A 15,687-nucleotide genomic window follows, 5' to 3' on the forward strand; every position below is an offset into this window, starting at 1 on the left:
ACAGTATATATTCGCAGCAATGCAATAACTGTGCAGATATGTTTTTTTTTGCAAATTCTCAGGAATATCTAGTAACTGAGAACAATATACAAGGCAACCAGGCCCGAGATCGCCTCCCCCTACTGTACAAGGTCCATGACGTCGCCTCCCTTTCGCGCATCTTGAAGTACAGAACCCCTTCGATCCCCACAGTTAGTACCCCCAATTGAGATGTTGCTTCTTCGATTATTAATTAGAGAGGCAAGAGGATATGACTTGATCTACCTTGCACTGTAGTTTCTGCTCACAAGTAAGGCTTCTTGCTCTTCTACCCCTCTGCTATGAGGATCTCTGGTTGGACTTAGGTAATCAAGCCCAAGGATATGTGTTCCTATTTTGAGATGAAATATGCACGGCTAGCTTGATTTAGTTTCTAGGATTAGATCTTTGTTGATTTATTTTTAAATTTGTACCATAGCTTTTAATTTGTGTAATTTGTACAAGATGTGTTGCACACAGGAGTGAGAGGTGGAGCATGGTCGTCGTGGCAAGCAGCGGGTTACCGGCGCCACGACAATATGGGATGCGCACAGGAGGGAGTGGCGGGGCAAGGTGGTAATGGCTTTCTCGAGCCACCGTCGACAAGGCAATCAAATGGAGCTACTATTTAGTATGCCTAATAGCTATGGCTTCGTAAATTTACCGTCTCTACTGTCATTGTGTCTGCCTTTTTCTTCTTTATTATGTTCAACTCTTTGTAATTGCTCTCATGTTCACGCTCTTAGTACTGAGCTTAATGTCAAGTGGTTACCTTTTCTGGTCCGTAGAACTCAATAAACTTGATGTTGCCTTAATCTCTTGACGATGTTGAACTTGATGATGACTTGCTTCTATTACAAGTGAATGTTTTCTCTTTCTTTTAATTTGTTGTCCTGTTTGAATACGTATGCAAAATCAGGATTCCTACTAACTTGAGCATTACCCAATTACCATATCATTGGGACCGGCACCCTCGCGCCAAGGCGCGATACTGATCTAGTACATAGGGTTCATGGGGCAATGAGGCACTCTGTATGAAATCACTTTGCAAAACTTAAGCTAGTGGTACGGGAAGTAGTACATGTACCCGTCAGATCATTGCAACAAAGACCATGTCACGGTCAACTATTGCAACATGGGACATGTTGCGGCCATCTCCGACTTGCATGGCATTGCAAACACGTGGATACTTGATCGCCCATTACAACATGCATCATATTGCGCTCAACTCCAGTTTGCAGGATATTGCAAAAATACATGTGCCTTTAGTCACCCATTGCAACATGGACCATGATGTGCTCACCCATTGCTACAAGGACCCATAGCACCGGCAATGCTCCCACAACATGGCTGGCAACACCGGCTTGTAGCATGCCTCAGAGCAAAGGCGACGCTCCCCATAGCAAATGACGACCTTCACAACATCGATTCGTGGTACGCTGACACTTCCGCAGCACAACGGCGCTACATGTAACATCAGCGTGCAACATGGTGATGACCCTCGCAGCATGGGCAACACGCCTTCAGCATGACGGTGCCCCAAGTAGCAACGGCTTGAAGCACGGAGACGACACTCACAACATCGACTTGCAGACTCGCAGCAACAATGGTACTCCTTTAGCATGGAGGCGCCCCGTGCAGCATCAGCTTGCAGCACGACGATGACCATCACAACATCAATGACGATCCTAAGACTCGGCTTGCAGCACGACGACGCTCGTAGCACCGCCGCCTTGCAACACGCCTTACATCATGACCCCCCCCCCCCCACACACACACAACACGGTAGCGGTTGCACCGGCTAGGAGTACAATGTCTTCCTTGTAACACCGGCTCGCACATCAATGGATCAGAAGTACTTATGCCTATACATGATTTGGTTGATAATGACATTAACAATGGTGTAGTTTCTTTTGCAACAATGGCGAGTAGTAGCTACTAGCTAGCTATATGACAAATAAAATTAGCTATATGATTGCGCTGAAGTATCATGTGGAGAGCTGAAGAGTCAAAGCAACGATGTACAGGTGCAAACACTGAGCGAAGGGACAAGGCAACTTGGGAAAGACAGTCGTCTCTGTGTGAACGCAACGCGTGCAAGGGAAATCACGATTCGTCATCTGACGGCCCAGCAAGCGGATGGCGGGCGACATAAAATCTTGTCTAATTGTAGCTTTTCTTTTATCTTCGTTAGTGCTTTTAGTTTTGCAAAGTTATCACAAACTCAAAAAAATAATTAGCAAGTAGTTACTCCCTCCGTAAACTAATATAAGAGCGTTTAGAATACTAAAATAGTGATCTAAATGCTCTTATATTAGTTTACAGAGGGAGTACTTTTTATTTGGATTAAGATGAGTACTGTTGGTGTAAACACTAAGTTGAAGGACTTCTCTGCCACCAGCAATAATAATTTCCTGAGCACACCTATCACTCCACATCTCCACCTGCTATAAGTGTTGAATCTTATGATATTAGCCCCGCTTTGCTCAACTTGGTTATGAAAGAACAATTTTTGAGAAAATTTTAGTGAAGATGCCGCTTCTCATCTGCATAATTTTATTGAAGTTTGTGACATGCAAAATTATAAAGATGGAGAACTATATTATGCAAAAATATGCTGCCACCTCCACAACATCTGTTATTATACATGATGATGTTAAGAATTAGCCATTGTAGATGCCTTCCTACACTCTGGTAGTATTGGTTAGCGGTAATCCCTATTTTATATTTTGGAGAATGGACAGAGCTTTATTGAGAAATGAAAGACACGTATTACTCCACTCTAGAATAAAAAGAGGCACTTTTTGAATCATCTTTCATAGTGTTTGCGAAGTTCAAAAGTGAATGGCCTTCCAAATAGAAAAACTTGTACTGCTCTCTCTTTCATCCAAATGAAAAGACAATGCTCCTAGTAATTTCTTGGGAAAAAGAAAACAATTCATATTTGCAAACATTAAGATCTAAGGAACTTGCAAGTTTATATTCCCGAGGAATAGTGTGAAAACCATGGAATGACTGAAAGGAAAAATACAGACACTATGTTTTTTTATTTGAAAAGGAGGATAGACCCCGGCCTCTGCATTTGGATGATGCATGCGGCCATTTTATTAATTTTTCACAGAGACCATACAAAGTATTCCTGCAAAAAAAAGATCATACAAAGTAATACATCAGTCAGCCTGAAGCCATCATCCAGGCAACACATGTTGCTACTCCTATCCCATTGATGAAGTTGTGCCTAATACCAAACAGACATCGCACCAAACCCTAACATCTAAAGCCGGATGCCCCAGCCCAGCCACACACCGGGACTGGGTCCCATACCGGACCGACGCACTCTCAGAGGCTGCCACCACCATCTTCCACCGGTCCATCTCAAGAGCAGTAACTGACCCATCGACCTTGCCTGGCCTGCCGTCGACGCCACCACGACGCCAGACAACTCCACCATGCTGCACGTATCCGTCCACACGCGACCGTCGTCGAACCTCCGTAGCGCCATGCCACCGGGATCCGCCATCGGCCTTGGGGTGGATGAGACACCTCTCTTCCGCTTGTCCCGTCCAACCAGTACTTGCTCCAAAACGATGCCCTCAGGAGGGACAACGACATCAAAGGTACCATCATCGTCCGATCCGGTAGATCCAGATCTAGGGTTTCCCCCAGAGCATCACGAGTGGGGTGCCACGACCTGCAACAACGATGCCTCGAGAAGGGAACGACGTCATAGACGCCGCCATCGTCCGCCATGACCAAAGTCAGCGCGATTTTCACCGAAAGTCGCGTCCCACCAACCTCGCAGTTGGTTGGAACCGAACGGAGCCTCGCCATGGAGACGAGGTCCGACGTCGGCACGCCGACAGGGAGCCTCCAGCCACCCACACCGGTCCTCCTTGCGCCACCGGCCGGCCAAGGCCCTACCGAGACGGCTCTGGATAGGACGCCAGATCTGCAGCCATCGGAGCCACCCATGCGCACGCAGCCGCCACCCTGCCGGCCATGAAGGCTCCCATGCCGCCGCGCAGAGACGCCGCCTCCGCCTCACAGGGTCCGCCGCGGCGACCACCCGCCTTGGATCTGCGGTGCAGGGCCCGCCGCCACCGCGGCCCTTGCCGGTGGCAGCAGCGGCTGGGGTTGGAGCAGCGGCGAGGGACTGTCGGCTAGGGATTTGGGGCCCCTGGCGCCGCCCAAGGGGAGGCGACGCGAGGGGAGGAGGAGGAGGGGAAGGTCGCGAGGAGGAGGGGGAGGTGACGCGAGAGGAGAAAGACCTGGCTGGACTTGGGCGGGGAGGCGATGGACCAGTTACATAATAGCCCAAATGCAACTATAAGGAGTTGCAGTAATAAAAATCATAACACGGACTCATTAAAGTGTTCTACATGTACCAGTCTGTCTATAATGCAAGATGCTTAGAGATGTTATTAGAAAATTAAACTTATTTTTTAGAAGTGCCGGCGCCTATTTGTAAAGCAGGGGTGTTTATTTAGGCACTCTGCTATGGAAATAAGCACTGGTGTTTACAAAATGATTTATTTTTGTATAAGAACCTCTCCAAGCACTTCCTATTGCAGGATTGTAGAAATATAAAACCTTTTCGTTGAAATCCGAAGCAACAGTTTACATAAAGAGCAACCTCATCAGACAAAAAAAAACATTCATACATATTCAGCATGGCTTTCGCAAAAAAAAAAACAGCATGGACCCACCAAATAGATCAGGCACTAATCTTCCAGCCATCTCACAATCATCGTGGCACAAGTCCACAACAGCACACAATGAGCAGCCCAAACCAAGCTGGTGATCATACCAAATCGATAACACACCCTAAAAAAAACAAATCGACAACATAATTACTCTATAGTTCAAGCAGATTACACAACCCTAAAAAACAGATGGACAACACAATTACTCTATAGTTCAAGCAGCTCACACAACCACTCTCTCCGTCGCCGATATGCGAGGAAGTTGATAGCCATCACCTCAGCCTGCAAGCCCACCAAAGCTGCTTGTCGCAACCTCTTTGCTCTAGCTGTCGGCACCAGTACAAACCACAGAAAATTCTTTTGCAACATACCACTCCGAAAATTGGTAGCAAGTCACAGACTACTCCGGGAACACTTTGGCATGAACACCCATCCGAAACAAGTAGGGTCAATAGTTCAACATTTATGCCGTAACATTTAGAAAAAAAATGAATCATACCCAAAAAGTGCTCTCCGAACCTCAGGTTGGACACAAATAAGTAAGGGCAGCTACAGAAACTATTGCGGAACAACGGGCGAGTAACCAGCTCAAGCTCAATCACCACCCGAGACAAACCAAGTTCAGCAGCCGGTGCCCGCAGCTTGCTCAGTAGAAAATAAATAGGACCCAGACCTCTCACCCTTCATACATATCCACACCTGATGACCCAAGGTACTACAACAGACCACAGAAGGAAGTAGAATGACCAGCACATGAGCTTCAGCAAGGTACTGATATATACCTGGCTATATCATATTACAGAGGGGAACAGAGCACAACGTGAGAGTAGCAGAAACTAGAAAGGACCACAAGGGCCGGCGGCTGTAGTTATTTGTTCACACCAGAATATGCATAACATTCTGTTCTTAGCAGTTAAATATTTGATATAAGATTCTCGAGATAGGAGTAATCATACACTAGGACAAACAAGTATAGAGTCATTTTCTTGTCAATTCATCAGACTCGGAAGAACGGTAAATTATGACTAAGAGCTTGAACTAAGAAGAACGGGAGAATATGTTGTAAATCATCACAAGGGCAGTATATTTATTTCATACAGTATAAATATGAATAATGATGATTTCAATGAAAGATCGTGTTAGGCAGAGGGTACAGATGGAATGAGAATGAATTGACAAAACATTCCTACAAAATGAATTACTAACCAGATTCAATCACTAAACAGTGAAGAGTTGGCCTAAGGATGATCCTGGCAGCTATTTTTCAATAGAAGGAATCATCATGCTAGTGTATTCTTCTGACCATAGTAACTGATAAGAGTAATTTCTGACATTTATACTGAAGTCTAGACCAGTAGCTAGTTAGTTATAGGGTATCAAATGAATAACACGAAAAATTTGTAATTGACAATATGGTATAAGTGGGCATCAGATATCAAATTATGATGCCAAATACTAAACAGACCAAACTTCTATCTATGAAACTCTATGAACTGATAGCTGTCAAACTTCAGAGCAAATGACGTATTGGAAATCTGAAACATCCCATCAGTGATAACCGAAAGCAGCATGGACCTGAAGCACATAACTAAAAATAGTTTTTTTAAACAACATAACTAAAAATAGTTGGCACACCACCAAAAAAACATAGTTGAGCAGAATACACAAAACAATATCGATCAGCACAAAAGGAATAATGCTCATGTCGTCACAAATTGTGGTGTAAGCAACAAATACCAAATTATGATACCAAATGCAAGGCAGATCGAAAAATTATAATGGCAACTTTAGAACAAAGGAGCTATCGAAAGTTTGGAACATCCGATCGGTGATAACTGAAAGCATCGCAGACATTAACACAGAAGTAAAAATAGTTAAAGTCCACTAAAAATGCATAATTGGACAGAATATTTCACTGAACAGTTTAGATCGGCACAAAAGGCTCTATGCTCATGGCACCTAGTTGAAGCCACAATCTTTTCCCCGCTCTGAAGTTAATCCTCAACACCACCAATATCTAATTCTTCCAGCAGAGAATCAGCAACTTCAAATAGAGTGTGTCATAATATGCACTACAATTTTGGAACATCCGGTTCCGTTGGTAAGCATCACATGCACACATATCAAAACTGTAGCAGACCGCCACACAACATGTTGACAACCATTCCCCTGCTCTGAAGCTTAAGCTAATACGCGACATAAGCAATCAACACTAGGAGAGTAAGAACAAAATGCTGCAAAAACTAAACCAAACACACTAGGGACCGAGTTTCGTATGCAAGTTTGCAGGGCTCGCCACGGCATCACCTCGATCGATCGCTAGTAGTTTCCGGTGAACAGCTCCAATCCGATCTGCGAGGAGACGTAGGCGTCGGTGCAGGCGTAGTGGATCTGCTCGTCGGAGAGGCAGCAGGCGTCCCACGGGCCCATCGTTATCCGCCGTGGTTTCTGCATGGTAACCCCCAAGACTTGGGGCGCCAGGTCTTTCAGCCCGGCCTGGCGGAGCTCCGGGATGCCCATCTCCTCGGCCGCGACGCCGCGCAGGTCCTCCAGATTGCGCACCTGCAGGTCGTAGTCCTGGGCCAGGCGATTGGCGTCCGCGGCCACGCCGACGCCGACGAACCAGAACTGGTTGTCCATGAGGAAGACCGACAGGGCGTCAGGGATGTAGTCGGCGTGGAGGAGCTGGAAGATGAGGCAGCGCTGGTCAATGCAGAGCTGCAGGAGCGCGGCGGGGTTCTGCACGCGGCTGTAGCTGGGACGCCACTCGACGTCGAGCCCCACGAGGATTTGGTTGGGGCAGCCGGCGTACATGGAGTACACCTCCTCGACCCAGTCCTCCACGGCCGCGCCGGAGGACGTCACGGTGGTGGTGATCACCTCCTCCCCGAAGGCAACGTCGGCGACATACGTGTCCCCCATACTGGATCGCCTCGTCCGGCTGCTGCTACTTCCAATCTCCGGTGCGCAAACGACAAGGGTAAAGTGTTCTCCTTTTTTTCGACAAGGGTAAACTGGGTTCACGATAGGGAAGGGAGTACACCGCGAGGATAGGGCGTCGGGTGGGCATCTCTGGTATAGCTGGCCTACTATACGGCAAAAAAAATGATTGAAGTAAAAATTTGAGAAATCAAAAAGGTTTTTTCTTTGACACATTACAGACGTATACACTCATACGCACGCATATATGCTAACCTTATAAACGCATGCACACATACCTACTCCTATGAGCACCTGTTGTACGGTGAAACCCTAGAGGGGATATTTTCACACTTGGAGGGGGCAAAGAGAAGAAACACTCAAGAACACAAGGAGGAAATCACTCAGATAAACCCAAATAACACATCCACTAGGGTAGCATACATGAGATCCACAAGTATACAAGAACAATTCAAGGAAAATAGCACTAGGGTAAAAGTTCTTCCCACTAGGTGAGGTCTTGATATCCACAAGAGGATCTTCTCCAAGAGGAGGGCTTGATCTCCAAGAGGAGGAAGATGAGCAAAGCTCTCTTTTTTGTCTATGTAATACTTTGCTATCCTCTAAATGAGGTAGATGAGGAGTACATATAGGCTAGGGACAAAATACGAGGAAAACGGGGGTACAAGGGTCAATTTGCCCAAAATGCACGCAGTCGGAGGAGTCCGGGCACCCGGGGTAAAGTGGCCCGGGCACCCGGAGGGAGAGCCGCCAGGGAGGGTCGGGCACACGGTGGTGGAGGGTCCGGGCACCCGGACCGGTCAGGGGGTGTCACACCCACGATGCGGCTATATCTCCCACGTGTCGGGGCACGACTTAGAGGCATAACCGCATTGTGGTTTTGTCGCAAGAAGGGTCATCTTCACACAAACCCATGTAATGAACAAGAATGGGATAAAGAGTTGGCTTACAATCGCCACTTCACACAATACATAAATGAATTCATACATCATTCAAGGTACACACATAGGTCCGACTACGGAACCAAAATTAAAGAAGACAACCCAACTGCTAGATCCCCGATCGTCCCAACTGGACTCCACTACTGATTAACATGAAAATAAACAACACAACGAACAAGATCTTCATCGAGCTCCCACTTGAGCTCGATTGCGTCACCTGCACTGGCATCGTCGGCACCTGCAATTGTTTTGGTAGAATCTGTGAGTCACGAGGACTCAGCAATCTCTCACCCGCGAGATCAAGACTATTTAAGCTTATAGGAAAGGATGGGGTAATGAGGTGGAGCTGCAGCAAGCACTAAGCATATATGGTGGCTAACATACGCAAATAAGAGCGAGAAGAGAAGCAACGGAACGGTCGTGAAGCTAGCAATGATCAAGAAGTGATCCTGAACTCTTACATACGTCAAACATAACCCAAAAGCCATGTTCACTTCCCGGACTCCGCCGAAAAGAGACCATCACGGCTACACACGCGGTCGATGTATTTTAATTAAGTCGAGTGTCAAGTTCTCTACAACCGGATATTAACAAATTCCCATCTACCACATAACCGCGGGCACGGCTTTCGAAAGATAATACCCTGCAGGGGTGTCCCAACTTAGCCCATTATAAGCTCTCACGGTCAACGAAGGATAAACCTTCTCCCGGGAAGATCCGATCAGTCTTGGAATCCCGGTTTACAAGACATTTCGACAATGGTAAAACAAGACCAGCAAAGCCGCCCGGATGTGCCGACAAATCCCGATAGGAGCTGCACATATCTCGTTCTCAGGGCACACCGGATGAGCCAGACGTCGGGTTGGCATAGACCCTGGTTGCCCAGGGGGCGCCGGACATCGCTCAGTTTGGACCAGCACTCGAAGGAGAACTGGCCCGGGGGGTAAATAAAGATGACCCTTGAGTTTGCAGAACCCAAGGGAAAAGGGGATAGGTGGTAGCAAATGGTAAAACCAAGGTTGGGCCTTGCTGGAGGAGTTTTATTCAAGGCGAACTGTCAAGGGGGTCCCATAAATCACCCAACCGCGTAAGGAACGCAAAATCAAGGAACATAACACCGGTATGACGGAAACTAGGGCGGCAAGAGTGGAACAAAACACCAGGCATAAGGCCGAGCCTTCCACCCTTTACCAAATATATAGATGCATTAATTAAATAAAAGATATATTGTGATATTTCAAAAATATCCATGTTCCAACATGGAACAAACTTCAACTTCACCTGCAACTAGCAACGCTATAAGAAGGGCTGAGCAAAAGCGGTAACTTAGCCAAACAACGGTTTGCTAGGAAAGGATGGTTAGAGGCTTGACATGGCAATGTGGGAGGCATGATATAGCAAGTGGTAGGTAGCGCAACATGGCAATAGAGCGAACAACTAGCAAAGCAAAGATAGAAGTGATTTCGAGGGTATGGTCATCTTGCCTGCAAGGTTCTCAGAGTTGTCGAAAGCTTGATCCTCGTAAGCGTACTCAACAGGTTCCTCGTTCACGAACTCATCTCCCGGCTCTACCCAAAACAAGAACACAAGCAGTGGAATCACAATCGATCACGGGAGATGCACAAGCAACATGATGCAATACATGAATGATATGCAACATATGATATGCGATGCGTATGCGTGCTCCGGAAGAAAAATGATGAACAAGGCAGTAACTTGGAAAACCAAGCATGCCACTGGAAATATGAGATGATTTCGGTCGAAATCGATATAAAGATCACCGGAAACGGATGCACGATTTGCAAATGGCAAGCAAAACAAGAATGACACGAATCTGCGATTAACAGCATGATAGCACTTAGAATACATCAAGTAACAATGCTACAGCACTCCAACATAGCAACAAAGCATATGAAAGTAATATACAGGAGATGTTTGACAAAAGATGAACACTGAGCTACGACTAGATCACAACGTAACAGGTTCAAACAAGCATGGCAAAAGTGCAAAAGATAACAGGTTCACAGACTTGATGAAATTACTGGACATGGCTGAAACAGCATCAGGTAGTAATGTTCAGAGCAAGAAATCAACATGCTACAGGGACTTAACATGGCAAAACAAGGCATATAATGAATCTACTAAATGCATATGACAAAAGTCCCTTACTGACCATAAGCCAAAAAGGGCCAGAAAATATAATTACAACCATGTAAACATAGCAAGTTTCGTTAACAGGTTCCAGACTTGGCAGAAAACAGAGCATGGCAGAAACAGACATTAAGAGGGCATCTTGGTGAGCTTGATGCACTCACCACAAAGCAATCCATGACAAAACAAGCATACCTAAAAAAAGATGGCATGTTTATGAAGCTATCCATGGCAAGAGCAAATACATAGCATGTATGAAACAACTACAACAACCTTGGCAAAATTGAATATCATGTTGAAAATCTGCCAGAATTATTTTATAGCAAACGTTGAGCAAGATTAAGTCATGCTATGGCACTCCACAATTGCAAACAAGGGCATGAAAGGATAGAGAACAACTATACCTACAAAACATCCTTACTGAACATCTCCAAAATAAGCATGGATCTCTCTGTAGACACATGGATACATAGCAACAAAATAACAGCAGTCACAGACTTGGTAAAATTACTAAGTCCCTGAAATCAGAAACATCACGGAGCCTAGTTTGCATGCTTGTGCTAGTCACCATGGAGATCACAAAAATACATGGCATACACTTTTGCCAAGATGGCATGGCATACATCAAAACACATGTATATCTCGTACCCATAAGATGCACACATCAATAGCAACAAAAATAACAAATCCTCAAGTTCTGATAAGTAACAGCAGTTAACAGCAACTAGCACTCTTGCACCAGAGATTTGGGCATCAAGATGGACCCAAATGAACATGGCACAATGGAGCATCTCGAGACGAACATTTCGATATATTACACGCACGAAACGGAGCTATATGCAGAGAGTTATGATGCAATGAACAGGGGCACATATTGTAAAATTCTCGGGACTTGGAGAAATTCGGGGGAGGAGGAAAGTCAACCTTCACTGGTTCCAGATCGGATCAGGGTGCCGGCTCGGGCTCGGGCTCGCCGGAGCCGAGGACGGGGACGCCGGCGGGGCGGCGTGCGGCGGCGGAGGGAGGCGCGGCCGGCCGCGGTCGGCGAGGGAGAGGGGCGGCGACCGGCAGGGAAGAGGAGGCGGCGCGGCGGCGCCGGAGGAAGGACGGCGGCGGCGCCGGCGAACGGGTGGCGGGGCGGCGCGAGGAGGCGGCGGCTAGGCAGCGGGGAGCCGTGGGGAGGAAGCGCGGCGACCACGGGCGGCGGCGGCGGCTCGGGCCCGCGCGGGCCCCGGATGGGCTCCGCGGGCCGCGGCGGCGGGGGAGAGAGAGAGGGTGACGTGGCGCCACGGGTTCGCCGGGCGCGGCGGCGCAGACACGTCCGGCACGGGGGAATTTTGTCCGGCGGCGGGAGGTGGAAGAAGACTAGGGTTCATCCGTGAAATTTCGGAGGGAGGTGCAAATATATAGGCAGAGGGAGCTAGGAGAGTCCAAACGGGGTGCGGTTTTCGCCCACACGATCGTGCTCGAATGACCTAGAGCATGGAAGAGACTTAGAGGGGTTTTGGGCTGTTTGGAGGGGGGTTTTGCTGCAACACACAAAAGGCATCTGCGGTTACCCGGTTAACCGTTGGAGCATCAAACGACCTCCAAATGGCACGAAACTTGACAGGTGGTCTACCGGTGGTATACCAAGGCCACTTGGCAAACCTCGGTCCATTCCGAGAACGTTTAACACCCGCTCACAAAAAGAAACAAGAGGGGTGCGCCGGAGGAGGTGGGAGTGCCGGATTGCAAAACGGACAACGGGGAAAATGCTCGGATGCATGAGACGAACACGTATGCAAATGAGATGCACATGATGACATGATATGGGATGCATGACATGAACAAAATGCAAAACGAAAGACAAAAACCGACCACGGAGGGAATATCATAACACATAGCCGAAAATGGCAAGAGTTGGAGTTACAATTATGGAAAGTTACATCCGGGGTGTTACAGGGGGGCACCCTCGGGCCAGGGGAGGCCGGGCACCCGGGGGGTCAAAGCCCGGGCACCCGGACCGGTTAAGGGCCTCGCCCAGGCTGCGGCTGTAGGGGGCCGGGCACCGGGGGGAGGATGGTGCGGGCACCCGGGGGTGGAGGTGAAGGAATTATGCCCTAGAGGCAATAATAAAGTTGTTATTTATATTTCCTTATATCATGATAAATGTTTATTATTCATGCTAGAATTGTATTAACCGGAAACTTAGTACATGTGTGAATACATAGACAAACAGAGTGTCACTAGTATGCCTCTACTTGACTAGCTCGTTGAATCAAAGATGGTTATGTTTCCTAGCCATAGACATGAGTTGTCATTTGATTAACGGGATCACACCATTAGAGAATGATGTGATTGACTTGACCCATTCCGTTAGCTTAGCACTTGATCGTTTAGTATGTTGCTATTTCTTTCTTCATGACTTATACATGTTCCTATGACTATGAGATTATGCAACTCCGGAATACTGGAGGAACACTTTGTGTGCTACCAAACGTCACAACCTAACTGGGTGATTATAAAGGTGCTTTACAGGTGTCTCCGATGGTACTTGTTGAGTTGGCATAGATCGAGATTAGGATTTGTCACTCCGATTGTCGGAGAGGTATCTCTGGGCCCGCTCGGTAATACACATCACTATAAGCCTTGCAAGCAATGCAAATAATGAGTTAGTTGCGGGATGATGTATTACGGAACGAGTAAAGAGACTTGCCGGTAACGAGATTGAACTAGGTATTGAGATACCGACGATCGAATCTCGGGCAAGTAACATACCGATGACAAAGGGAACAACGTATGTTGTTATGCGGTTTCACCGATAAAGATCTTCGTAGAATATGTAGGAGCCAATATGAACATCCAGGTTCCGCTATTGGTTATTGACCGGAGACGTGTCTCGGTCATGTCTACATAGTTCTCGAACCCGTAGGGTCCGCACGCTTAACGTTCGGTGACGATTGGTATTATGAGTTTATGTGTTTTGATGTACCGAAGGTAGTTCGGAGTCCCGGATATGAACACAGACATGACGAGGAGTCTCGAAATAGTTGAGACATAAAGATCGATATATTGGATGACTATGTTTGGACTTCGGAAGAGTTCCGGGCAAGTTTGGACAAATACCGGAGTACCGGGGGGTTACCGGAACCCCCCGGGGAGTGTAATGGGCCTATTGGGCCTTAGTGGAGAAGAGGAGGGGCGGCCAGGGCAGGCCGCGCACCCCTCCCCCTCTAGTCCGAATTGGACAAGGAGGGGGCGGCGCCCCCCTTTCCTTCCCCCTCTCTCCTCCTTCCCTCTCTCCTACTCCTACTCTTGGAAGGATTGGAGTCCTACTCCTGGTGGGAGTAGGACTCCCCTTGGGGCGCGCCTAGGAGGGCCGGCCCCTCCCCTCCTCCACTCCTTTATATACGGAGGAGGGGGGCACCCCATAGACACACAAGTTGATCATTGATCTTTTAGCCGTGTGCGGTGCCGCCCTCCACCATAATCCACCTCGGTCATATCGTAGCGGTGCTTAGGCAAAGCCCTGCGTCGGTAGCTTCATCATCACCGTCATCACGCTGTCGTGCTGACGAAGCTCTCCCTCGAAGCTCTACTGGATCGTGAGTTTGTGGGACGTCACCGTGCTGAACGTGTGCAGATCGCGGAGGCGTCGTACGTTCGGTACTAGGATCGGTCGATCGTGAAGACGTACGACTACATCAACCGTGTTGTCATAACGCTTCCGCTTTCGGTCTACGAGGGTACGTGGACAACACTCTCCCCTCTCGTTGCTATGCATCACCATGATCTTGCGTGTGCGTAGGATTTTTTTTGAAATTACTACGTTCCCCAACAGTGGCATCCGAGCCAGGTTTATGCGTAGATCGATGTTATATGCACGAGTAGAACACAAGTGAGTTGTGGGCGATACTAGTCATACTGCTTACCAGGATGTCATAATTTGATTCGGCGGTATTGTTGGATGAAGCGGTCCGGACCGACATTATGCGTACGCTTACGCGAGACTGGTTCTACCGACGTGCTTTGCACACAGGTGGCTGGCGGGTGTCAGTTTCTCCTACTTCAGTTGAATCGAGTGTGGCCATGCCCGATCCTTGTGAAGGTTAAAACAGCACATACTTGACGAAATATCGTTGTGGTTTTGATGCGTAGGTAAGAACGGTTCTTGCTCAGCCCGTAGCAGCCACGTAAAACTTGCAACAACAAAGTAGAGGACGTCTAACTTGTTTCTGCAGGGCATGTTGTGATGTGATATGGTCAAGACATGATGCTAAATTTTATTGTATGAGATGATCATGTTTTGTAACAAAGTTATCGGCAACTGGCAGGAGCCATATGGTTGTCGCTTTATTGTATGAAATGCAATCACCATGTAATTGCTTTACTTTATCACTAAGCGGTAGCGATAGTCGTGGAAGCAATAGTTGGTGAGACGAAAACGATGCTACGATGGAGATCAAGGTGTCGCACCGGTGACGGTGGTGATCATGACGGTGCTTTGGAGATGGAGATCAAAGGCACAAGATGATGATGGCCATATCATATCATTATATTGATTGCATGTGATGTTTATCTTTTATGCATCTTATTTTGCTTAGTACGGCGGTAGCATTATAAGATGATCTCTCACTAAATTTCAAGGTACAAGTGTTCTCCCTGAGTATGCACCGTTGCTACAGTTCTTCGTGCTGAGACACCACGTGATGATCGGGTGTGATAAGCTCTACGTTCACATACAACGGGTGAAAGCCAGTTTTGCACACGCAGAATACTCGGGTTAAACTTGACGAGCCTAGCATATGCAGATATGGCCTCGGAACACTGGAGACCGAAAGGTCGAGCGTGAATCATATAAAAGATATGATCAACATAGTAATGTTCACCATTGAAAACTACTCCATCTCATGTGATGATCGGACATGGTTTAGTTGATATGGATCACGTGA

At 47.4% G+C, this 15,687-nt stretch overlaps 1 protein-coding gene across 1 annotated transcript; it reads right to left on the reverse strand.

The window, feature by feature from the left end:
- Positions 1–6,586: 6,586 nt before the first annotated feature.
- Positions 6,587–7,877, reverse strand: LOC123076286 (Werner Syndrome-like exonuclease). The gene has a single exon (XM_044498617.1). The coding sequence runs from the start codon at positions 7,875–7,877 to the stop codon at positions 7,041–7,043; it is 837 nt and encodes a 278-aa protein (XP_044354552.1). The 3' UTR covers positions 6,587–7,040.
- Between the last annotated feature and the right edge of the window lie 7,810 nt (positions 7,878–15,687).

This window comes from Triticum aestivum, chromosome 3D, assembly GCF_018294505.1.
Source record: "Triticum aestivum cultivar Chinese Spring chromosome 3D, IWGSC CS RefSeq v2.1, whole genome shotgun sequence".
NCBI classification, from domain to species: Eukaryota; Viridiplantae; Streptophyta; class Magnoliopsida; order Poales; family Poaceae; genus Triticum; species Triticum aestivum.